Raw genomic sequence first — 24728 nt, forward strand, 5'->3', positions numbered from 1 at the left:
TTGGGTGGGCACTCCAGGGAAGGGGAGGGATCAGAATGGGAGCTCTGAAGGGAAAGAGAGACCCTGGAGGAAAAGAGATGCATCCTGATAACCTGAGATGATGTCACCATGTCAGGGTCTCATATTGTGAGCCTGAACCCCAGGCTAAGACCCCATCACCCCCTTCCACTCCCTTCATAGAGTCTTGTTCCTTCTGAGGCCCTCGGAGATCCTTTCCTCCCCTGAGACCCCTTCTTTGGCCCTTTTGGCATCCCTTGTTGAGACAGGAGTCTCCATGGAAACTACAACCCCGCCCCCACCCCAGAGCCAAACCATTACATGGGCAGAGAAACTGAGGTCTAGAGAAGCCCCCGCCCTGTGTAGGAAAGGGTGTGGCAGGATTGGTGTGGACACTCCAGCCCCACATCCTGTGTCTGGCTCTGCCTCAGTACCCGCGGTCACTGCTGGATGGACAGGAAGGATTCAGTGGTCTGGGAAAGGGTAGGAGGGGTCAGATTCAGAAGATTAAGTGCACAGGCACCCAAGCTGTGAGCTCCAGCAGAAAGTCACCAATTTTATCCTCTTGCTGCTCAAAGTGAGCTAGGACCTCCCCCCACCCCACCCCCCCACACCCCCGCTCCCCAGGTTCTCTGTGCCTCTCCAGCACCACCTGACAGCACACGACCCTTGTAAAGACTCTAGAAAAGCTATCCTGAGCCAGTAAGCCAAGTCGGCTGTGTGCAGAAGCCCTGCTGGGTCCACAGTCTGGGTACCATCCTCTTAGCATCATCCCGAGAGTCAGCTTCTCCCTGGGAATTCCAAGTTGAAAAGGCGACTAGACTCTCACTTTCCATACAAACACAATATATCTTTATTGAAGTTGGCGAAATAAAAACAAAACCATGCATTTCAAGTTAGTTGAAAAAAAAATATCTTCCTTATCCCCTGCCCCAGCAAAACCCAACCAAGCCAGCAGGGTAGGTTATATTAATGCAAGGAGCTGGAGCGGGGAGTGAAGGATGAGGTTAGGTGGGGTGGGGTACAGACCAAGGAGGCCTGGAGGACTGGTTGACTGGTGGTCCCCACCAGGCCTGGGGGTTGGGGGGGAGGCAGTGGTAACAATTTCAGCAGCATCCCACTGCAGACTTAGAGACAGCCAGGGGTGGGAGCGCTTCTTAATCCCAGGTCCACTTCCTCTTCTCCTACTTCCTGGAAACTTGGGTTTCAACTGAGCCTCAGAAAGGTGAGGGTGGAGGACCAGCGGTCTGGAAGGCGGCCACCCTCCCAATCTCAGGCCTCTGTGCCAGGGGTGTCTGAACCTTGCAGGAAGGAGAGAAACCAAATGGCTTAGCCAGCGAGTGGCTGGGTCATCACACCAGAGACCCAGCCTGACTCTGGGCAGGAACCATCACGGGGACAGCACCCATGCGGCTCAGAGCAGAGGAAGAGACCCCCCCAGGGCCGGGAGATATTGGCTGAGGGTGGGCCCCCTCTGTCCTGGGCAGCCTTGGCGAGGGCAGGACCTGACTGGAGAGGCTGGGTGTGGGGGTCAATGCACCAAGCCTGGAAGGGCCCTGGGGTGGCCGGAGGGCTCGCGCCGAGGTAACGGAGGAAAGGGTCCCATTCTTGGAAATTGTGTCTGAGCCCTTGGGCCAGGGCAGCGTCCGGGGAGCGATGGCGTCCTCCCTAGTCACCAGAGAAGTGATAAGAGGTCAGAAGGTGGAAGGAGGAGAGGAGAGTTTCCATATGCTTTGTCTTATTCTCACCTCTCCTCCCTTAAAATCTGCCCACAGAAGTGATGTCTCAGCCACTGCCCATTCCTACCTTAGATGGGAGCTCCCTGAATCCCCAAGGAGAGCCCTCTTCTTGGCAGAGACGAGGGACACTTACTTGATATCATTGGCCGGCTCCTCTAGGGCCTTGCCTCGGTGTTGGTACAAGAGCACCAGTCCTGCCAGCAGCCCCAGTCCGACCATGGTGCCCACGACAGCTCCGGCAACCACCGTAGCCCTGGGCCCTGGAAAAACCTTACTGTCAGAGGCGGACTCTCAGCCATTCCCTGGCCCTTCCCAATCCCACTGCCCCTCTGCCCCACTGCCACCATACCTAGTTTCTCTCTTTGTTAAAAGGAAGGTGACTGTCGAGCAGGAAGTGGCCACTGACCAAACACCTGCACAAACATGTAACCAGGACAAGCACCTTGTCCTGTTACAACGAGAGGCCTCCGCAGACAGCCCTCCTCCCCTCTCTTGCTGACCCACCCCACCACTGATCGATCTCCTTAACCACACTTACCCCTCACTGACCTGTGCTCACAGTCAGGGTCACATTGCACTGGGCACTGCCCACCTCATTGTGGGCCTTGCAGACATACACTCCAGACATGGAAGTGGACAGGTTTTTGAGGCTTAAAGACCCGTGGATGGCATCTGTGGACACAATTTGGCCATCAGTCCAAGGATCGATCCCCTTTCCCATAAAAAATCACCCTGCCCTTCCTCTGGAACGTCTAGTTTGACTCTCTGGGAGCCTTAGCTATCTGAATCCCTGATGAAAGGTAAAGGTGTGATGGTCAGTTGCCAAACTGCTAGCTCAATACCCTTTTCCATTTCCACCACTCAGTGTTCCCAAGCGATATCTGAAAGAAGGCTAAAGAGGAAGTGATGCCCAGAAAGGCCAAAACCCGATTTTTACTTTTATTTCTGAGTAGTGAGAGAGAAAAAACACTGAGCGAGGAAGTAGAAAACGTGGCATTCAGAACAGGCCATGGGACTTTAAGAAAGTTATTTTCTGTTTCTGGTCCCCAATTTATTCATCTATAAAATGGGGTGATATGACCTAACTGATGGTGTTGAAAGGAATGTATGAAATAATCTAATGATTCTAACAGTTAAAGTTTATTGGCTGCTTACTCTTCACCAAAGACTAAGTTCTTTACATGTACTAATTTATATAAAAGTCTCACAACAAACCTATTATGTAAGCCTACGTAAAAAAAAAAAATTTAAAACGTTTTATTATAAAAATGGTCAAATAAAAAGTAGAAGGAAGAACAAAATGAAAACCCATATACCCACACTTGCTAACATTTTGCTACACTTATTCCATTTTTTCTTTTTCTCAAGATCTTTTAAAATGAACATGTCGGCATGAAACTCCAAAACATAAGGATACTGTCCCACATTACTGCAATACCTTTACCACAGCTGATAAATTAAGAATAATTCTTCCAAAGCATCTGTTATACAATATTAAAATTGTTCCATCAATAATCTTAATAAATTGAAAAAAAAAAGTTCCAGCGGCGTCCAAGTGTTTTTTATAGTGGCATTCAGGCATGCATGCTCGACTGTTTGCGACCCCATGGACTGCAGCCTGCCAGGCTCCTCTGTCCATGGGATTCTCCGGGCAAGACTGCTGGAGTGGGTCCTCCAGAGGATCTTCCAGACAGGGAGCAAGCCCCCATTCTCCTCTGTCTCCTGTGTTGGCCAGCAGATTCTTTACCACTGAGCCAGCTGGTGTGCTCAAGTCAGGGCTATTGATACTCCCATTTTACAGACAAGGAAACAGCCACCAAGTCACACATGCAGTGAATGGCGGAGCCTCCAGCCCCAGCGTCCCTTGAGTGGCATGGTCTTCAGCACCTGTCTGCGCCTGGCAGGCCTCTTTCTTCAGCCCCCTCCCCACACCCTCCTTCCCCCGCCCCCACCACAGTGCTTTTCAGGATTGCCGCCCCTTGCCCCCCAGTCCGTCTGGCCCTCATCATTCCTCTACCCCAGCCACACTCTCATTTGTCTTCAGAAATTCCCTCACCTAAAACAGGTGCAAAAAAAACCTGGGAGGATGGGGGTGACCGCACCCACTGGTACTGGGCAGTGGGCTTACTCCTTGGGGACTGGCAGCTCAGGGTCACGTTGGTCCCCACGTGGGCCACACCGCGGAGATGGCAGGATGGAGGAGCCGGAGGGACTGGGAGAGGGGAGACAGGTTAAAAACTCCTATCAGGGGACCAAGAGCTCCCCTTCCCACACATGGACCCTCTGTCACTCTGTTTGTCCCTCCCCCAACCTTCCCCTTCAGTCATTTGGGGGAGAGGCCTGCCCGACCTCCCATGGGAGTCTCTTGCTCACCCAGCACATTCAGCTCTAAATGTTTGCTGCTTTGACCTTTAACAGTGCCTTGATTGTCTTGCAAGTTCACAAAACAGAGGTAGGACCCAGAGTCTTTCTCCTGCAGGTCCCGCAGCCGCAGTGACACGTTCCGGGAGGGCATGGAGTGGACCAGGGATGCTCGAGGCTCACTCATTGTGACCTGACCGATGTATGTCAACACCTGGTGGGGGCAACAACACCTCCCCATCACCACATGCCTGCTCTGTGCCCAGGGCTCAGCTCGTCCCCCTCCCCCAAACTGGGGGTCCTCAAATACCCCTTACCTGCACCATCCTCTCTAACCTGTATCAGCTCTCCATCCACCTCTGTCTCCCTAGCCACCCTCTCACTGCCCCAAATCCTCTGCATCAGAACAGGTCCTCTTTCCCTGGATGCTGTTTCTTCATCTCCCACTTGGGTGTTTAGAAAGATGTAAAAATGGATGTGTGTTAGTTGCTCAGTCATGTCCGACTCTTTGAGACCCCCTGGACTGTAGCCTGTCAGGCTCCTCTGTCCACGGACTTCTCCAGACAAGAATCCTGGAGTGGGTAAACATTCTCCCTTCTCCAAGGGATCTTCTCGACCCAGGGATCGAACCTGAGTCTCCTGCATCGCATGCAGGTTCTCTACCATCTGAGCCACCAGGAGGGGATCATATAAACAAGGGGAGGACATATGAAAGAAACTGGCTGCAGGGGGAGAGCCAAAAAGAAAAAGTATCTTATAAAATTTTCTTTTTCTTGAAGACCCTCCCCTCCAGTGTATAAATCCCAGCCCCACTCCTGCAATCTAAGTTGCTTTCATATTTCATATGCTTTCTTCCCCTATTTATCAAATGACTCCCCCCTCAACACTCTTCCTAGGACCTTGCAGGGAGCCCATGTGAAAAAGGTGCTCTGAAAATGACATTTCCCTGGCTTCTGGGTAAATCTACCTCTGATGTCAGGAAAGGAGGACAGGTGAGAGACTGTAGGAGGAGACCCACCCTTGCCTCGCAAGGAGTTTATAAAGGAGTGCGGGGCGGGGGGCGGGGGGCGCAGATAATCATCCGGGGAGTGGGCTTACTGGGACCTGTGGCCTATGACCACATCCAAAGGACAGATAATGTGAAAGCAGGAAGATACTCAACTTTTAAAAGTTGTGTGACACCTGCCCGAAACTTCCTGTTTCCTGTATCCTCAGTCCCCACTTTCCCCCTCACCCAGCAAAGTACTGGGTTTCTAGGGAACCCTAGGAAAAGGAGAAATGGGTGGGTTGGGGGGAAGCCTCCAAGATCAAAACAAAACTTGACACGGACCTTGCATTTCCCTGACATCCCTGGCGACCCCTCCCATGGTCACCAGCTCTTCCCAATCCACTCCCCCACTCCTCTCCCCTCCCTCCCTCAACCCCCTCCCACTCCACAGCCCCCAGACCCGCCTCTAGTAGGTAGCTAGCCTCCTGCCCAGAAGTTCCCTCACCTGGCTCATATTCTTATCCTTCCCTTCTAGGAAGAACCACATCACGGTGGGCACCTCCCAAGGCTTGGGCTTGGTCGGAGACAGTTCCCCATGCAGGCTGTACCACGCTGGGAGCACCACTTCCGCTCCCTCCACCGCCTGTAGCTTCGTGAGGCTGGTGGACACGTGCACCTCCATCTGGGCCCGCAAGGGGGACGCTGGGGAGGAGAGAAGGAGGGTGAGCGCGGAGCCTGGGACCCTGCCCAGCGCGGTGGCAGCAGAGGACAAACCTCTCAGGGGTCTGTCCCAAGACTGCCCAGGGCCCGCTGGGCTGTGATCCTGCAATGGTCGAGTCCATCACTGCATCTTCTCCCCAGCCTCAGCCCCGCTGGCTTGTAGCAAGGATAGGACCGTGTCTGTACATTTATTTGTATTCAGAGGCACAGATTTCAGAGCACCAAGTGGAGGGGGCAGATTTCCAACGAGAAGGGGAAGACACCCAAGAGGAAGGGCGGATTTAATACCTTTAATCTACACTCTACTTAAGCCACTTGCTCCTGCAATTTCCCCAGGGCATGAGCCAAGAAGGAAAGACAGGGTCAGGATCAAGAGCGTTCCCATCTCCTGCAGTTCTCCACCAGATGGGCAAAGGGGAGCGGGAAGGTTAATCATTTACCGATTAACCCCGCGGCTTCTTCAGAACTACTCCGAGCCAGAGAGACTGGAGCGGCCAGGGCCCAGTGCGGCCCAGTGACTGCTGGGCTCCACGACTTCCTGCTGGGTCCCCACAAGTGGGCTCCCCACAGGAAACCTCTCAAAGGCCCTTTGGGGGCCCAGGGGAGATGGGGGGATACTCTGAGGTCTCTGGGAACCTCGGCAGAGCTAGGAGGAGAAGGAAAGTCCCCTGACCATCAGGTACAAAACTGATCAAGCACAGAGCTTCCATCTGCCTGTGGCTGTCCTTCAGGACGTGGCCGGGGGTATGGGCTTCAGGGAGGGGACTGTCGAGTCAGAGCTTGCCTCATGGTGTCCAGAGACACTTCCTTACTGCCCTTTGGAGAGGCAGAGGAGAGGCCCAATCAAAAGTCCTTTAGGGAAAAAACCTTGGACTTGTCCGAAGCCAGGCCTGAGGATGCTGGTGGCTCTGGACCTTAACCGGCTCTTGCTGAAGCTTTTGAGTCCTTGGCCTCAACAGTCTGCACTGGAGTCTGAGATGCCATCTCTGCTTGGTGGTCAGGGGGCCGACGAGTGGACAGAGGCGGCGCACAGGCCGGGCTGTACACCCTCCTAGAGGCCGGCTGAAGGCCTCTGAGGGCCCAGGAGCGGATCCGGCCAGGATGCGCGCCACCCCCTCCGCTTCCTGGTTGCGCGTCTTTACAGAACCCTCACCCCAATTCCTTGGCCTTCTTAGCACCCCCCTCCCCATTTCCTGGCAGGGTTCCTGAGGGCTGAGCAGGAAACTTGTGCCCGGTGATAAGCCAGGAGACAATGCGGAGGGCGCCGCTGGACCGGAGGCGCTGCAGGCGAAAACAACCTCCAACTCAAGGAGCCTGCCGCCCGCTGAGGACCGACCGGCTGGCTGGCCGGGACACCAGAGAGGCCTACGGGGGGCGCAGGCCCTAGCCGGGCCTTCCTGCAGCTCACTCCCAGCGGCCAGACACAGTTCCCGCCGGAAACCTGCCGGGGTCCCAGGAGAAGAGTGAGCCGCCTCGCCCTAGGCGCCCCTCGCTCAGGTCCTGCATTTATAATATCACTTTACAAAGGGAAAGGGGGCAGGGTAAGTCAGTAAGTAGTAAGTTGGACACACTGGGGCCTGGACACAGGTCAGCTAGGAGCTGGAGAGGGCCCCAGGCCTCACTGCTCTGATCCCCGGACCAGAAACCCCTCAATTCTTCAGCCCTTTTTGCTCCCAGGTGCCACAGGGAGAGGAAAGAGGGGCAGGCGGATCTGAGTGAAGGAACCCAGGGCAGGGAAGGGACCCTTCTGGGCCTCTCCAGACCAACTTGTGGAGCAGGCAAGAGCGAAGGAGGGCGAAAATGGGCTCTGGGCTGGCTCCCCAGGGCTACTATTTTTAGTCTCCCTCTTTCTCTGAGAAACTCCCCCCGCGGGCTTCTCACGCCCCAGGGGCAGCATCGCTGAGCCGCGAGGGAGCATAAGGGCCTCTGGGTAGAACCCGGTCGGGCAGAGCCCAGTGGAGCCGGTATCTCCCAAAGTGCTGACCATCCAGAGGACCACTTAACCCTCAAGTGGCCAGCCAGAGTTTGGCAATCCCCAGCGGGGGTGGGGTGGGGGGGTGGGGAGAGGTAGGGATGCTGAAGCCTGGACCTTCAGTGTGAAAACTGAGGCTCAGAGTTATCAGAGCTCGGACAGAAAGAGGATGGGTTGCAGGAGAGACACAGATGATCAGATGACGCCCTGGACACTGACTTGAATTTTTCTGCCTTGCTTCAGAGATCCCCAGCAGGAAGGGGGATGGGGAAATTGAGGATAGAATGCAGGAAAAGAGACAGTTGAAGTTGGGAAAGGGGGTACTGAGAAGTGGAGGGATCCTACAGCAGGCCACCAAGCCTAGAGGGGCTGGCAGTCTGGTCTTGAGCCCCGCTTTGTCTGGGGACCCTAATACTTCCTGCCCTGACACCCTTGCAGCACAGATTGGGCTAAAGAGCACCCGGGTGAGATTTTGATGGTCCCCATCTCAGTCTCCATCACCTCGGTTCTTTCCAAGCCTTATTTGCCCTGGAGACTTCCAGCCTGAGAGAAATGAGGAGTTAGAGCTGAGCCGGACAAACCCACCCTTCACCCTCATTCGGGATCCTTGAAAGACGGCAAGAAAGCCTGGGAGGCAGCATGTGAAATGGTTTATAATGAGCTTCTTTCCTGTGGGTCCTTTTCTCCCAGATGTTGGACTGGGCCACCCCAGCTTCTGGGTGCTCCTGGAGGCCTTCACACAGGCCTCAAGCACTTGCCCCAAGGAGGTGGCCTTCCTCTCTGACTCTCTGAGGCCCTCCTCTCTGTTTCCTTTGTTCCTTTGGCTCAGGGAACCAATGAGGGATGATGGACCTCTGGGGGGGGGGGGTCACAATTCTGCTCCTCTAGGCATTCGAACCCCTCCTCCACTTCCTGTGTCCTACATGACCTCACGGTCAAGCTTTGGGGGCACCTCCCTTGATTCCCAGGGCAGGAAGCAGAAGGAGGGGGCCAGAGGGAGGATCCAGGCTTGGGAATTGAGGTGAAGTCGGTGCATGAGTCAAGCTGGGGTACCAGGGAATTCCCCAGGGGCTCTTGCACATCAGCTTGTGCGTGGGGCAGGGGGCTGGGAGGGGGGCTGGAGTTAAGTCCTTAAGCTCTTTAGCCAGTGTCTCCTCTAGCAGCTCAGCTCATCTGGCTCTGCCGGGTGGAGGTGGGGAGTGAGGGTGAGGAATGTTTCCAACAAACGGTCTCTCCTGCCACAAATATACTGCACCCAAAGTGGTGGCTGTTCCCCAACACAGGCAACAGAAATCAGCACCAACCAGTGACACCCAACCTAGGGGAAAGTATAAGTGCTGGGAGGGAAAGAGCCAGAGTCCGGATCCTGTCCCACCCAGCTCCTCATTAGCGCCCCAAACCACCCCCTCAGGGTGGGATTCACCCCATCTCCCATCTCATGTCCTCTCCAGGTCCAGGCTTTCACTCACCGAGAGTAGTCAGCCCCAGAAACAAAACCCGCAGCAAGCTGGTCGCAGGAGACCCGGGCAAGGAAATCATGGCCTTCCCTGGCCCCGACGGAGTGAGGGGCGCCGGCTCGGAGACACACCGACCGACAGGTGTTCAGGCTGCCCGGCAGCTGGAGCGGACGCGGGAATCGGGCCACTGATACCAAGGGCGGCTCTGGCCAGAGTCTCTGCAAGTGTGTGCTGGTGGCGGGGTGGGGACCGCCGGGGACTGGGGGGCGGGGCACTCGAGGGGGCGGAGAGGTCGCCGTCCTCCCGGGCGGGGCTCCAGGGTGACCCGCAGCAGGGGGGCGATCCTCGCGCTCCGACGGCCGGATCCCGCGGCCTCCACCCAGTCAGGACGCAGGGTGGGGTCGGGTGAGTCGTGGGGCGCTCGCAGCCGGCGGAGGTCCAGGGCAGAGGAAAGGGTCCTGACCTCTCAGACCACGCCATACCCTTCCTCGTCCGCTGCGTGGGCTAGGAAGGAGGGCCAGGAAGGAAGGGAGGTTTGGGGATTGTCCGACGTCCAGGGGCCACCCTAAGCGTCCGGGGGTCCCGCCCCACCAACCGACTGGGGGAGCTTGCGGGTACAGCGTCCTCAGCCGCGTGTCCCCTGGGCCACTGGGGCTCGCAGTGTGGGGGTCGGGGCGGCAGGAAGGGGCCAGAGCGCCGGCCACGCGGGCCCGGTTCTGCTGCCCGAAACGACCAGTTTTCCAAGGCCAGCGGCGGGCTGGCCGCGGGAGCCGGCCGGGAGAACGGCGAAAGGATGCGGCCGCGGCCGCCCGTGCCCATCCCTGCAGGTGCCGCGGGATCCCTAGGCTGCGGGGCAGGATGCGAGGACCTGCGGGCGGAGATCGGACCTCTCCGCAGGTTCCCCGAGCCTCCCTAAAAGGCAGACCCGAGGGTCACTCGGAGCTTGTGCCGCAAACCCAAGCAGGGAAACGATTGGCGCAAGGAACCCCAGGTTCTGAGCGGGAAACAGGAGAAAGGAGCCAGGTTCCCCCTCTCAACTCTAAAAAGCCTTAGGCAGACCGGGGAGGAGGAGGCAGCTGCGGGAAGGTAGACTGGACTGAGTCCCTCGGTTTATTTCTGCCCATGTCTTCGCTGCCTCCCATCCCGCCCCCGGCGCGTTCTGATCTTTTAATTCCCCGGACTAGATCATGTTCTAGTGAAATTTAATTTAACCGTCCCTCCCCCACCCCACCCCGCCCCCACTTCCCCACGCCGGTCGGTCAAAAGCTCCTCTGCACCCTCTGGCGGCCGCAGTTCTCTTAGAGAAGGGCGCGCACCTGTTCTGGCTTCTGTCGGACAGCCAAAATAAAGATGCTTCAAACGTCCGGGCACAGCTCAACCACCGAGTCAAGGTCACCGAGGACAGAAACCATAACAACGAATCCCTGGCGCTGCCTGCTACAGGTGATAGTCGACTGGGAAGAAAAGATGCCAGGTCTCCTGGATTCCATTTACTCCACATGGTTCTCAGTGTGGTCTTTGAGCCAGCGCTCTCCAAGGTTTTGTTTTGAATACACGGTGCCCCACTGACCCTCTCAGCTCCTTCTTCCTCGTATGACCTGCGTGACTGCTCTTTAAATACCTGCCATGCAGTGGCGTTGAGAAGCGGCCATGCAAACACTAGACTGCTCATGCAATCCCTGGAATCTAGTGCTCGGCAGCTTAGTGACTGCAAAGGGAGCAGTAATAGGTAACTGCTGGTCTCATACCTTTATGCAGGGCTACAGGCTTGAAACTGTCGACCAGGTTGTATGTGTGTGTATGGTGGGGTGCTGTTGGTTGGGTTTTTCTAGTCTATCACAGTCATTTTTTAAACTTTAGTCTTCATTGCAAAGCACCTTTTATAAGCATCCCTCCTTTGCTTCCAGGTCAGGCTAGGTTACCCCTTCTAAGAGCAGTGAGCTCTTGGTTGTCTCAGGTGCACTAAAGCATCTGATTATAGGCTGTAATCAAGTGCTACATAACCTAGAACCTCAACATTCACTCTCCGTAGCCACCTTTTCAGAATTTGCACCCCAAGTAATTTACATCAGAAGTAAAGACACAAATATTACTTGTCTGGTAACCACCACAGTAATCACTGTTGCAGGCAAGAATATTAATATTATGGGAACAAGTGAATATATAGGGGAATACTTTGTACTCTTTTTACAGTATTTTATAAATCTCAAATTATTTCAATTAAAAGTTTAAGGGAAAAAAAGAGGTAAAAATACAAATAAAGATTCGTAGGCAGCGACTCTCTCCAAGTGACACAGAAACAGCGCTTTCAGGATTCTTTCACTGTTCTCACCCAATAGAAGAATTTTCTAAACTATCTCCTATTCCAGCCACTTTTTTTTTTCCTGCTGACCCTGAGGGGGTCAAGTGTAGAAGTTAGCAGAGCAGTTCTATTACTTCCTGAAAGTTTTTGCTGAGATGCAGTAATTTGGGGTGAACATTTCTCTTTACCTTTGTGTAAAATGGGAATATTAGATGATCTGAGTGATCTGGGAGCTGCTTGCACAACAGGTTATCTGCATGAGCTAAGTTTGTATGTTAAAGAGATTTGCAGTTCACTAGTGTTTCTCCCCAGAGAAGGCGATGGCACTCCACTCCAGTACTCTTGCCTTGAAAATCCCATGGATGGAGGAGCCTGGTAGGCTGCAATCCATGGGGTCGTGAAGAGTTGGACACAACTGAGCAACTTCACTTTCACTTTTCACTTTCATGCATTGGAGAAGGAAATGGCAACCCACTCTCGCATTCTTGCCTGGAGAATCCCAGGGACGGGTGAACCTGGTGGGCTGCCATCTACGAGGTCGCAGAGTCGGACACGACCGAAGCGACTTAGCAGCAGCAGTAGCAGCAGCAGTGTTTCTCCCAGTCATACATCATCTTTTACCCCTACAGTATTTTAAGATTTTTTTTTTAATGTGGACCATTTTGTCTTTATTGAATTTGTTACAGTATTGCTTCTATTTTGATTTTTTTTGGCCCCAAGGCATGTGAGACCTTAGCTCCCCCACCAAGGATCAAACCCACATCCCCTGCATTGGAAGACAAAGTCTTAAACCCTGGACCACCTGGAAAGTCTCTGCAGTACTTTATTTTTAATGCTGATTTTTATATTTGAATGTAGTGTCTCCATTCCCCTGGAATCAGTTATAAGGCTTCATTAAGGTCTAAATAGTCCACTTTTTGTTTTTAGGAAAACTCATAGTTATGTGACACCCGGCTATCCCTTTTTCTGGATTGTTCCAGCCAAAAAGAATAGATATTCAGAATCAGCAAGGTACTTTCAAGTCTCCATTTCCCAATGCTCAGCTTTGTCCTCTTGCCCCGACTCCTCATCCATCCCAAGCCACATGGTGAAAACACAAACACCGATCAGTCTTTGCCATATTCTCCATGTTGTCTAGCAGTGCCCTGTTCTCAGTAACAGTAGGTAGATCTCAAACATCCTCTCTAAATGTTCCCAAATGTTCTGCCCCTGCTAAGTAACCAACAGCAGTGAGAATTGGGATGGGGAGAAAATGTGTTAGTTTTAGGGTTGACCAGTGGCAGTTTGGGGAATGCCATGTACTACTCCTGGCAATAACGCTTTTTCCTGCAGCACTTGGCGCTGATATTATGAGATCATTGCTTCAAAATGGTCAATGTAGCCTTGGTCTTCAGGATAATAATTCCAAGTTCCAAAGAAGAGCTAACTCATGAGAATTTCCTAAGGCCCATTCCTACAGCCTGTGCCCAGCAAGATGTGCTGCAGTCAAACATTCCAGACTATTTATACACTCTCTGAACTAGCACCCACTTTAGCATCTCATGTCAGGAAACAGTCAACTCCATAAAGCTAGCCTCAAATGACATTAATAAGAGTCATCTCATTGATCATAAGCTCTCATTAGACAAATAAATAAGCACTGACCAACCAGAATGAGGGCTTCCCAGGTGGCTCAGTTGGTAAAGAATACACCTGCAATGTGGGAGACCTGGGTTTGATCCCTGGGTTGGGCAGATCCCCTGGAGAAAGGAACGGCTACCTACTCCAGTATTCTGGCCAGGAGAATTCCGTGGTCTGTATAGCCAATAGGGGTCACAAAGACTCGGACACGACTGAGCAAGTTTCACAATCAGAATGAGAAAAATTACTGATATAAGGCCACTCAGGCTACAAGAAAGAAACTTTTTTTTAAATCAATATGCAACTTTATCTTCAAGAAAAATGGGGAGAATTATAGCTACTACTTGGACATGTAGACCACTTAAAGTAGAAAACCTGAGAGATGTTGGGGGACTCATTAAAGGCAAATAAATCTAACAAATCCCTGCCTAGAGACTAAAGTATCCCTTCACAACACTACTGGTAAGCTAGTTCTTAGCTGAGGACTAACCTCTATGTGGAGTGCACAGACATCTCTGAAAGTACACAGACATCTCAGAATCAGCAACGTACTTTAAAGTCTCCATTTAGCTACCCTCCTAATGAATCAACACTTTACCATTTCCTATCCTACGGACCACTTAAAATCTTTGTTTGGACATTTCTCTTAGATCTTCTCTCCTTTTCTAGGCAGTACGATGTCAGTCCTCCACCCGTGCTCTTGAGACAGCTGCCCCTGATTACTCAGTATAAAGATGAGGAATCAAAGTCTCTTGCAAATATTATGTACCGAGGGCCAAAAGGAATATCCTTTTGTAGCTTTTTAAAAAGTAGCACAAAACGAAATGTCCCAGTGACCTTTGGGGCTCTGAAAACGGATAATGACATTGGCCAGTGGGGTGTAGAGAGTGAAGATGAGTAAAGAAGTGAAGCCACTACCCTGCTCTGTTTTGTTCATCCCTTGCAGTAAAGTCAGAGAACAGTCCCACTGCCAGTGAGACCACACTCTGCTACAAAAAGCTCCACTACTACAACGCCAAGAGGCCAGGAATTCCTTTAATTTTTTTTTTTTTTTTTAAGTTTTAAATGGTAACACAACCAAAAGTTGGTACATCACAGAAACAGAAGGCTTTGCAGGCAACACTGATTGGGAATAGCAAAACACTTGGTTGATGAAAAAAAGTGAAACTCTAAATTATATACAATAGTAGCTAAAGGGTAATATTGAAAAACAGTCTTATTCACTGTGACTCAAGATTTTACTTGCCATTATCTATTGCTTATTTATTCAAGGTTGTAAATAATACTTATATAGAGACATAGAGATGTGTAAAAATGAAACATCGTGAAAAAAATACAATTTTTCAATTTCATATGAAACTCAAAGTATAAGTTTTGTCCAATATGGAATGTACCTACATTTGTTTACATTAGGGCTCTAAAATTCATTTAAAAATTGTTTTTTTGTTGTTTTTAAAAAAGAAACAGCTGACCCACCACGCAAGTCCGCTGTGTAGCTTGTTTGCTCAAAATGAGCATTTTTCAGGTGAGGTCTGTGTTCTCTGCCCAAGGTCTACTATGGTTTCTTAGTTGTACTGGCCCGATCGTGGAAAGAGTTTCCATGAAGAGTCGATGGCAGCATCTGGATGAGGGACAGTCTGGGTCACGGGACAGGGGTAGAGAAGAGAGAGGTAAGAGCCCAGATCCTTATGAAGGATGACATTCAGTTGTTATATTTTAAGGGGTACCCGATGGCTTTTTCCAGGCACTCAACTAACGAGCCAGCAGAAAGAAAATCCCTCTCAACTTCTACAAATTTGATGTAGATGGATTTGGGGGACACACCAGGATCCACAATACAGTTCTGAGACAAAAACCCATTTATACCAACCCAATCCTTGCTGAAGGTTTTGGTATTTGCTTGGAAATGTAAAAACAAGCACTGCTGCAGAGTCCTGACCTCAGCGATTCCGAGGTAGCAATAGATAATTCGAGTGGGTTCTATCTCCACCTGCAGTGAGGCTTGTGCTGAAAGGGTTTCCAAGTCAACCCGGCCCTCCTTTCCGGGGTCCAGGGTACGTCGCTCCACATGGGGGGAGGGAGGCCTCTCAATACACTCCTCGTAGCCAATGGCATAGAGACCCGGGCTTTTGGGAATGCCTCCTGGCAATAAATACTGAACCACATTCCCACCAGTTGGTTTGGAGTGGGCGATGGGGATCCAGTCAATTTCCATGTGCAGCTCCAGGCACCTAGCTTCGCTGATAGTGATCTCCAGAAATTTGTAGTATACATTCTTCCAGTTCATTTTCTGCACTCGGGTCATGATGATCCGGCCCTCGGGCTTCTCAGAATTGAAGTACTCCCGGAGTCGCTTGCCAAGGGGCACCTGGGAGCTGATTTCAGCATAATGGTAACGGATGTCCTCTTTCCAACGGGTGTTGTAACCGATTCCAAAAATGGCCAGTTTATTAGAAAGGTGAAGCCTTGAAAAGTCTGTCCAGCTCTGAAACAGTTCCCATTTCAACTGTACTGATTCCAAAATTTGTACAATATTCTGCATAATGTCTCTTTTCCTAGAAAGAGAGATAAAAGTCAGATTCCTCAGGTGTCTAGATGAGCACTGTCCAACAGAACTTTCTGCAATGGTGGAAATGTTCTATGTCTGTGCTGTCCAATATGTTAGCCACTGCACGGAAATGTGGCTACTGTGAGTGAGGTATTAAGTTCTTAATTAGCTAAAAATTATATTTAAATCGCCACAGATGGCTAGTGGCTACCATATTGGACTGTGCAGGTCCAGATAATCATAGTATTAAAATCTGAGACATGCTTACCCCGATGAAGTTTCTAGAACCAGTGATAAACTGCTTTCCATTATTCTATAGTCTAGTTGTATTACACTTAGTAACTATTGACACATAAGACCCTAGGATTTCAGAAACTCAAGAATAATGTGTGTGTGTATATAATAGTGCATATGATGGCCTTCGGACCTATCAAAAGTAGGTGAAGAATGCTGCATTCAGAAAGGTAAACAGAATCACTTAAAAGAATGAACAGATTAATTTCTAACTCGGAAATTCTGGAAGTTAAGGAAGTCTGACCCATACATGCTGGCCATAGGAAAACATGAAATTGATTACGACTATTGATCTGAATTTTCCAAACCAGGCTTCAGCAGTATGTGAACCATGAACTTCCGATGTTCAAGCTGGATTTAGAAAAGCCAGAGGAACCACAGATCAAATTGCCAACATCCACTGGATCATCAAAAAAGCAAGAGAGTTCCAGAAAAACATCTACATTTGCATTATTGACTATGCCAAAGCCTTTGACCGTGTGCGTCACAACAAACTGTAGAAAATTCTTCAAGGGATGGAAACACCAGACCACCTGAGCTGCCTCCTGAGAAATCTGTATGCAGGTCAAGAAGCAACAGTTAGAACTGGACAAAGAACTACAGACTGGTTCCAAATAGGGAAAGGAGTACGTCAACGCTGCATATTATCACCCTGCTTATTTAACTTATATGCAGAGTACATCATGAGAAATGCCAGGCTGGATGAAGCACAAGCTGGAATTAAGATTTCTGGGAGAAATACCAATAATCTCAGATATGCAGATGACACCACCCTTATGGCAGAAAGTGAAGAAGAACTAAAGAGCCTCTTGATGAAAGTGAAAGAGGAGAGTGAAAAAGTTGGCTTAAAGCTCAACATTCAGAAAACGAAGATCATGGCATCTGGTCCCATCACTTCATGGGAAATAGATGGGGAAACAATGGAAACAGTGACAGACTCTATTTTTTGGTCTCCAAAATCACTGCAGACGGTGACTGCAGCCATGAAATTAAAAGACACTTGCTGCTTGAAAGAAAAGCTATGACCAACCTAGACAGCATATTAAACAGCAGAGACATTACATTACCAACAAAGGTCCATCTAGTCAAAGCTATGGTTTTTCCAGCAGTCATGTATGGATGTGAGAGTTGGACTATAAAGAAAGCTAAGCACTGAAGAATTGATGCTTTTGAACTGTGGTGTTGGAGAAGACTCTTGAGAGTCCCTTGGACTGCAAGGAGATCCAACCAGTCCATCCTAAAGGAGATCAGTCCTGAGTGTTCATTGGAAGGACTGATGCTGAAGGTGAAACTCCAATACTTTGGCCACCTGACGTGAAGAACCAGCTCATCGGAAAAGACCCTGATGCTGGGAAAGATTGAAGGGAGGAGGAGAAGGGGATGACAGAGGATGAGATGGTTAGATGGCATCACCGACGCAATGGACATGAGTTTGAGTAAGCTCTGGGAGCTAGTGATGGACAGGGAAGCCTGGTGTGCTGCAGTCCATGGGGGTCGCAAAGAGTTGGACACGACTGAGCAACTGAACTGATCTGATTCAAAAACATGAGAAAAGGATATTTTCCTCTATTTGTCTAAAATACATTACTACTCCCAAATTTAAAAGAACAGTTTAGCACAGAATTAAGATCTGAAAATTCAGATGGAAAAGCCCCATTACTAAGCTTCCGTTTTAAGAGAGAAAAATTCCAGATAATGAATTGAGATCGTCCTAAAATGTATTTTTATAAAGGGAAGCAAAAGCATGAAAATTATTTCAATTTTGATTTGGACAGTTAACAGAATAAGACAAAGTGCAGGGAAATTCTTGTTTCAAATGCTGCTTAATTCAAGTAATTCCAACTGACACTCATAATGACTTAAATAGATATGAGGATATTTGTTTCTCAGGGCACAACTCTGATATCGGAAGACTGAAGTTTGTTAAAGGGTAACTTGGCAGCAAATAATCACACTCTACATCAATCACAAAAATACTCAACTACCACATTCACATATAATTAAATGCAGGCAAGAAAAGAGGGGGTAATGGTGGTTTGTGAACAGCTTCTTGGTAGAAGACAGACTGTACACTTTCCTCTTAAACTCTCGAATCTTCTAGAAGAGCTTTTGGAACAAACTAGGGGATCTTCCACATAGCCATTCTCTCTTACTCTCCTTTACTTTCTTTCCAAGATGACAAAGAGTGAATGTTTTGTTATCAGTTTTCTTGGTCCAGTGACTGTCCTGGACTCACCCTCTGCACTTCAGTTTGTCTAGAAAGCTACTCAAGTACTTTGGTGGCCATGCAGATGAAATCACTGCATTTCTGGGGACTGTTCCTCTTCTCAGAGTGCACAAAGGCACTCGGTCACTTTGCTAATGTTGAGGATGTGGTGTCTGTGAGGCTAAGATAGAGGACCATGTTTCTGCATGGGTCGATGCTGTAAAAAAGAAATCACTGTTCAAGGCTACCATTCCTCCTTGTTCTCTCTTAAAATATTGTCCTGATCTCAACGAAGACTGGGCTAAGGAGGTGGGATGGAGGCCAGAGACTTTTGTCTGTTCTGTTCACTGCCGTATCCCAATGCCTGACATACAGTAGGTATTTGATAAATAAGGGGTGACTCTTCTTCATGGGTGAAGGATGGTATAATTGACTGGTGTAAAAGAATGTATCAGTTAGTTCAGGTGAATTCCACCTGAACTTAAGAGTGAAAAAATCCAGTGCCCAAATGAAGTTGTCATATTTGGCACTGTCACAGCCCTAAGTCAGCAATAAGGAACAGTTCTTAGGAAACTGGTACGCTGGGAAATGAGTCGCCTCTTAGGACCCACTCACCCTATGGGCTGAATCTTGGAGAAACAGCCATGCTGGACATTTCTGCAGTCTGCCAGTTTCCTGCCCCACTGATCTGATCTCAGCCTGGAAGTTCCCTGGGCTTAAGCCTCAGACCAGCTTTTGACAGCTGTGGAACACAGCGAGAACTAGACCCAGCTATTTAAACAGTTCCTGAGAACTGTCTGCTGTATTTCTGAAGTTCCAACTAGGAAAAGTTCAGGGGGGTCTGAGACTGGTGACACCAATTCTGTGAAGCTTGAGTTCATCTCCAGTTACATTAGTTGGCCTACCCTGTAGTTCCTAAGAATTTACTTTTTGATTCCCAAATTGGAATATTATAACCTGGGATCCCTAACTTCTGGGAGCTAATGCCTGATGATGTGAGGTGGAGCTGATGTAATAATAGTAGAAATAAAGTGCACAATAAATGTAATGTGCTTGAATCATCCCAAAACCATCCCATACATCCTGGTCAGTGGAAAAATTGTCTTCCACAAGACTGGTCCCTGGTGCCAAAAAGGTTGGGGACAGCTATAATTTAAGTGTTCCTCTGGCCCTCCTATCATTTCACTTAACCCCAATCTCTGGGCCCTGCACTTCATCTCTGTATCATATTTAAACATCCAAATGCCATATCCACACAAATACCACAGACACACTTATTTTCATGTATCTATTTCTTCTTGTCATATACAAAATTCTCAGCATTTTTGGATTAACCACTGGAAAACTTACGCTAAGAAGATGAATAACAACGAGACATGCTCCCTCAGTGGCATGGCAGGTTCTTTACTGTCTGAGCCACCAGAGAAACCCCTAACTTCCATAGCACGTCTAATTACAACAAGACTTTTGTCATTAAACTTAGGTATTTACACTTTTTAGAAAGGGGGAACATCTACTTACTGTGCTTCTTCAGAAGACTCTTGTTTTATTTTTAATGTTCTCTTTGTGACAGGTATTTCATCTGAAAAACAGAGGTTTTGCAAACATTATATTTTCCTAAGTGGTGACATGTATTTATGTAGATGAGTAGCTGTAAGTTTACTGTTTGTTCCATACTTTCCAATGCGAGAACTTAATTCTAGTGTCAAACACGGTCCAATGCCAGATTTATAGATGTAACTCATATATAATGAGATGCATACATTTATATACAAGATCAGAAACCAGCTCTATGAGTATTAAGTTCTTCAAGGTCACTAGTGGATTTCTAGCTAGGAGCTTAAAGCTTAATTTCATGGCAAACATGATTTTTAAAGGAATGAGAATGAAAATAATTTTGTTTTATTTAGATTTTCTATGTAGGTTTTATAGAGCAATTATTCTCCCCCAGCCCAATATCAGGATCAATATGCTCTACATGTTATTTTTGTCCCAAAGGTTTGGGTGGCTTAACTCCAGCAAAACCAGAGTTATAAGATGCCAAAGTAATTTAGACCTTAGAACTGTTTTGAAATTAAGAGGCAGTGGTCACTTAGCATCTGCCCTTTTTTCCTTCCAGTAATCAATTCTCTTACATAGTGTCAGTCTTACAGTTTTATAACCACTTTCTTTACTCCTTCTCTCTTTCAATATTTAAGATTTTTTTTTTTTTTTTAGGAACAGCATTTGAAAGAAATAGTGGGTTGGTCAAAAAGTTCTTTCAGGTTTTCCACACCATTTTATGAAATAATCCAAATGCATGTTTTGGCCAACTCAATATTAGTATTTAATCCTTTTTCTTTTGAATTAGCATTTCTTTGTCATAGGAGGATCTGTAAAACAGTGCCCGTGGACTTTTGTCTTAAGCTGGGGAGGCACATTTATAGAGCCAATTCTACTTATCCTTCCTGGGGGCTGCCCGAGTGCTTCACTAGAGAGTAAGAACATTCACTTACAAGTGAGCACTCATTACACAACTTGCTATGAATGTACAAAGCCTGCAGCAGACACTTGATTAGTACTGGCAAATTATGAAAACTGAAACCAGAACATTTATTGCAAAAAACAAAACAACCCAACTACATATATATATATATATATATATATATATATATATATGCACACACCCTCTTAATTAGTCCATACAAATTTACATTTCATGGCCAAGAGTTCTATTTTCCATTTTTAATGTAAAGATAGTGAATAAATCATTCCAGCTATTGTTGGGATGGGAGCCTTTATGAAGTCGGAAGGAGTATGATCCCTGATGAAGTTCAATTATCAGCTCCTTTCAAACCAAGGCTTTCCTTCATTTATGGTTTAGACTGAAGCCTGGAAAGGGACCTTTGGCAAATTACAAACAGGGGTGGGGGAAAATTTTGGGGATAAAAGAAGGAAATGACAGTTATATCTATACCGGGAGTTGAGTCAGGGGTCAATACTCTTAGCAGTCATCTTAGAACAAAGAGGTGCAGGATATTTTTAACTGCATAGCCTGTCACTGAGCTTCCCTGTGCAGCCCAGAATTAAGAATTCTTGTGTGTCTTTAGGGACTTTGTGGAACTCAAGGCACCAAGCCCCAGCGGGCAGTTTAAGGCTAACTGAAGGATACCCAAATTGCCCCAAACAGACACTGGCTCCATGTGTTGTGCTACCAATGGGAATGGTAAAAAAAAAAAGGTGATACAGATATGAAACACCTGAGCACAAGTGAAGATATGTACAGACACACACACATACACACTGCAAGTATCACAGACACTGGCTTTCTTACCCAATTCCTGATCTGTGGGGTAGCCGTGGAGATCCTGACTGTGGTTTCCCCAGTCCTCCTGTGAATACTCCTCCATAGTGCTGCCATCTGACTCCAGCTCCTGGTACAAGCCACTACTGTTAATAAGTACAGGCTGGCAGGGCTGAGCATCCCATCCTCCCTGACCAAACACCTGTTCCAACTGTTCAAATGTGTAACTGCTCTTTCTTTTCCCAACACCATGTTCTTTCACCCGACTGTAACACCTGCGAAGGGTCTAAGACACAAAGTCTTTTGTTATTCCTTTAAAGCTGAACTTCCTCTTCCAGGTACGGACCACAGATATTAATTACTATTAGACAGACACGGACAGACAAACACAGACACATTGTTACAGGAATGCTAGATTTTAAATTCATTATTATATTAGAAAAAAAATGACTAATTTAGCATTTACTCAAACATGTTATAATTTAAACAATTATTTTGCAATTAATTATCCATTAAACAACAAGAAACATTACAACATTATTGCATGTATCCCATACACATATTTTTATACCCCCACCCCCATTTTAAAAGAATAAGGAAAAAAAAAAAAAGAAAACAAGAAATACCAGCCAGCCAATAGGATGCACACCTGCCACAGAAAAGAAAGAGCTGCTGTTGTGCCCAGAATTTGGAAAAAGTGAGGGGAAGGAGGACAGAAAGAAGAATTTCCCAAAGCAAAGAATGTACCCTTCCTTATTCTTGATTAAGAAGGAATATAGGGTAAAAACAATTGCCTAGACGAATTAGCTAGTGAAACAAATTACTTACATAGTCCATACTCCTTACTAACTCACTCTGTCTTTGGGGCAGTTGCTAGAATCGAATTTAAAAGAGATCAAATCAATAACGCTACAGATGCTCAGTCTCAAACATCAATCATCAAGAAACAACAAGACACTAATACCAACATCTAACAATTAGCCAATGATAATACTAGCCTATTCTACCAACTCAAACTGCCAGCCCAACACCAACAAACGAAGCCCATCGTTTCTTTGGGGTGGGGTCACAGAAAGTGAGGTAGAAGGGTGTTATTTCACTCCTTTTTCTGCTTTGTGGTACACAGCGAATAACATATCCTTATGCAAGTCCACAGATAAAACCTGTATAATTTTATTACCTTGCACAACCCTTCAACCTGCTTCATGGTCTTCTAATGCATATTTCTGATACTTAACCCAGTTTCCTTAATGGTATATCTTATGCTAGCTTATATGATATTTCAAAAGATAAATCAAGGATTTAGTCCCAGGCCTTTCGCCTCAGTTCCAAATTTAGTTTAAGTATATTCATTCTCTGTCCCATCTCTGCCTCCTTTTGTTCCTTTTAATCTCCTTTCTACTTTACTGGGTTTTACTCTTTAGAATTTTCACGGCAAACAAAATTCTTTTTCTCCAAATGCTTTTGAACTCAACTGTGCCAAAGCAGCTTACCTTAGACTTAATTTACACACGTCAGCCAGACTGTAAATTTCTCCTGAATGTGAGATGACTTTCCATAAGCCAATACCTCATCTACTCTCGCCAAAATCAAACAACTCTGAATAATCTTCATGGAGCCTCCTCGAAAGTTCAGTACTGTTAAATCTCAGTTGACAAACTACAGGAAGACACTCTGTCAAACACTGCAGCTCTCTCCCTTGAGGCCAGAAATCCAGACGGGCAAAGGGAATAATAAACACAAAACACACATGACGATCTTCCTCCGACACAGAGCAGCAATTAAGAGTCGTCCATCCTGAAACCAGCCAGCCTACCCCCTGCAAAAGCACGTGCCTCACTCTCCCTTTCTGGAGATTTCTTTTGGTGCTCGAAAGGATGCCTTAAAGAAGTGAGGTTTCTGATCATACACTCTTTAAAAAAAGTGTTTCTTCTTCCTCTTTGTAAAGGATATTCACAAGTACATAACACATAACTTTCTGGAACAAATCGGAAATGAACCTGGGAAATGTGTCATAGGCAACTCTTCAAATGGGAGGGGACAAATGCCTCCAGCTGACTTCACGTGACTTTCTGTACCCCATTACCCGGCACCCTCTGCCCTCCTTGCCGGGACTGGAATTTGAATTGCAAACATCTCCTGCCAATTTATTTTTATCTCACAATGTCTACTTTCTGCCTCCAGGAACACCCCAACCGCACTTTTCAGCTCCTTCAAGGACCGTAAATGGAGAGTCCCAGCCTTGCCCCTCTCACCCTTTCAAGGCCATAAATGGAGATGGAAACCACACCACTCAGTGCTCACTACTTGCTGGCTGCCCGGAGCACGGCGCTCCTCACACAAAGAACCCCGATGGATCTGCCACTGAGGGTCATTTCGGAAGTCAGGGAGTGAAATTAACACTCCTCTGAAGGAATGTGCCACACTTAGACGTGACCAAGGCGTGAGTAAAGCGACCAATCTTTGACACTACATTCGGTGGGAAACTACAGAGAGGATTTACTTTCTTTGAAACCATCAAATAGAGCTTAACATTTCACTTCTTCTGTGTATGAATAAGCAAACCAGCAGTATTTAAGGGTTCCAGATATGGAAGAACAGTCCGATGATATATTTTATATTCTATCCCCCCAAAAAAAGTCTAACAGATCCTGTCACCTCTTACTTTGCAGTGTAACTTTGAAATACACTTTAGTAGTGTAACACGCTGAAAGGTAAAATATCTATTAGGCGTCTGAATGAAAAATGTTTGGTGACATCTAGATCCATAAGATGGGAATTTGATGTATTGAAACAATGTTAAAAAGATTTCCAACTCTCTGGAGACATAAATACACAAAAGAGGTACCTTCTGGGTTCAGTGAAGAACACAGATCCAAGCAGAGGCTGTTTGAATAGCATGTATCAACTGAGATAGAAAACAAAGCAAGAAACATCAGCTTGACTGCTACTCTAACAACACTGGGATTTAGATAAGCTCGAGGGACTTTAGAAATGGACAGAAAGGACATGCGGAGGCCTTCCAATTCTTATCATCCATAATAAACCAGAAGAGGTTACACTTTCCACACTCTAAATGATTAACCAAAGCACAAAATTAAGCGACTGCATGTCTGTGTCAACAGTCCTCAATAAACCAACTGAACATCTACTGTACATCTTAGATTAGATAATGCTATGGTATCAAGGAAAAACGAAGTCTTGCCTCCCATTTTGGAAAGCTGTACCAAGCCCAACAAGA

The 24728-nt window shown here is 47.6% G+C and overlaps 2 protein-coding genes across 8 annotated transcripts in view; both read right to left on the reverse strand.

Moving 5' to 3' along the window:
- Window positions 827-9475, reverse strand: ESAM (endothelial cell adhesion molecule). Its single transcript, XM_005699581.3, has 7 exons — window positions 9247-9475; window positions 5591-5787; window positions 4110-4311; window positions 3793-3948; window positions 2286-2408; window positions 1870-1996; window positions 827-1665 (listed from the first exon to the last, which is right to left on the reverse strand). The coding sequence occupies exons 1-7, from the start codon at window positions 9314-9316 to the stop codon at window positions 1350-1352; spliced, it is 1191 nt and encodes a 396-aa protein (XP_005699638.2). The 5' UTR covers window positions 9317-9475; the 3' UTR covers window positions 827-1349.
- MSANTD2 (Myb/SANT DNA binding domain containing 2) overlaps window positions 14175-24728 on the reverse strand; it is a 30295-nt gene continuing 19741 nt past the window's right edge. For 2 of the 7 annotated variants that reach the window (XR_001917492.1, XM_018043238.1), the window contains 3 exons: window positions 21518-21773; window positions 19726-19786; window positions 14175-15711 (listed from right to left, as the gene is read on the reverse strand). Coding sequence is in view for 5 of the 7 variants with exons in the window: in XM_018043238.1 (XP_017898727.1) it covers window positions 14859-15711; window positions 19726-19786; window positions 21518-21773 (1170 nt within the window). In the remaining 2 variants the exon portion in view is untranslated. Of the gene's footprint in view, window positions 15712-19725; window positions 19787-21517; window positions 21774-22315; window positions 23675-24728 lie in introns of those variants that run through there. The other 5 variants (XM_018043239.1, XM_005699583.3, XM_013975849.2 and 2 more) reach the window with 4 other exon arrangements.

The sequence above is a fragment of the Capra hircus genome, chromosome 29 (assembly GCF_001704415.2).
Source record: "Capra hircus breed San Clemente chromosome 29, ASM170441v1, whole genome shotgun sequence".
NCBI classification, from domain to species: domain Eukaryota; kingdom Metazoa; phylum Chordata; class Mammalia; order Artiodactyla; family Bovidae; genus Capra; species Capra hircus.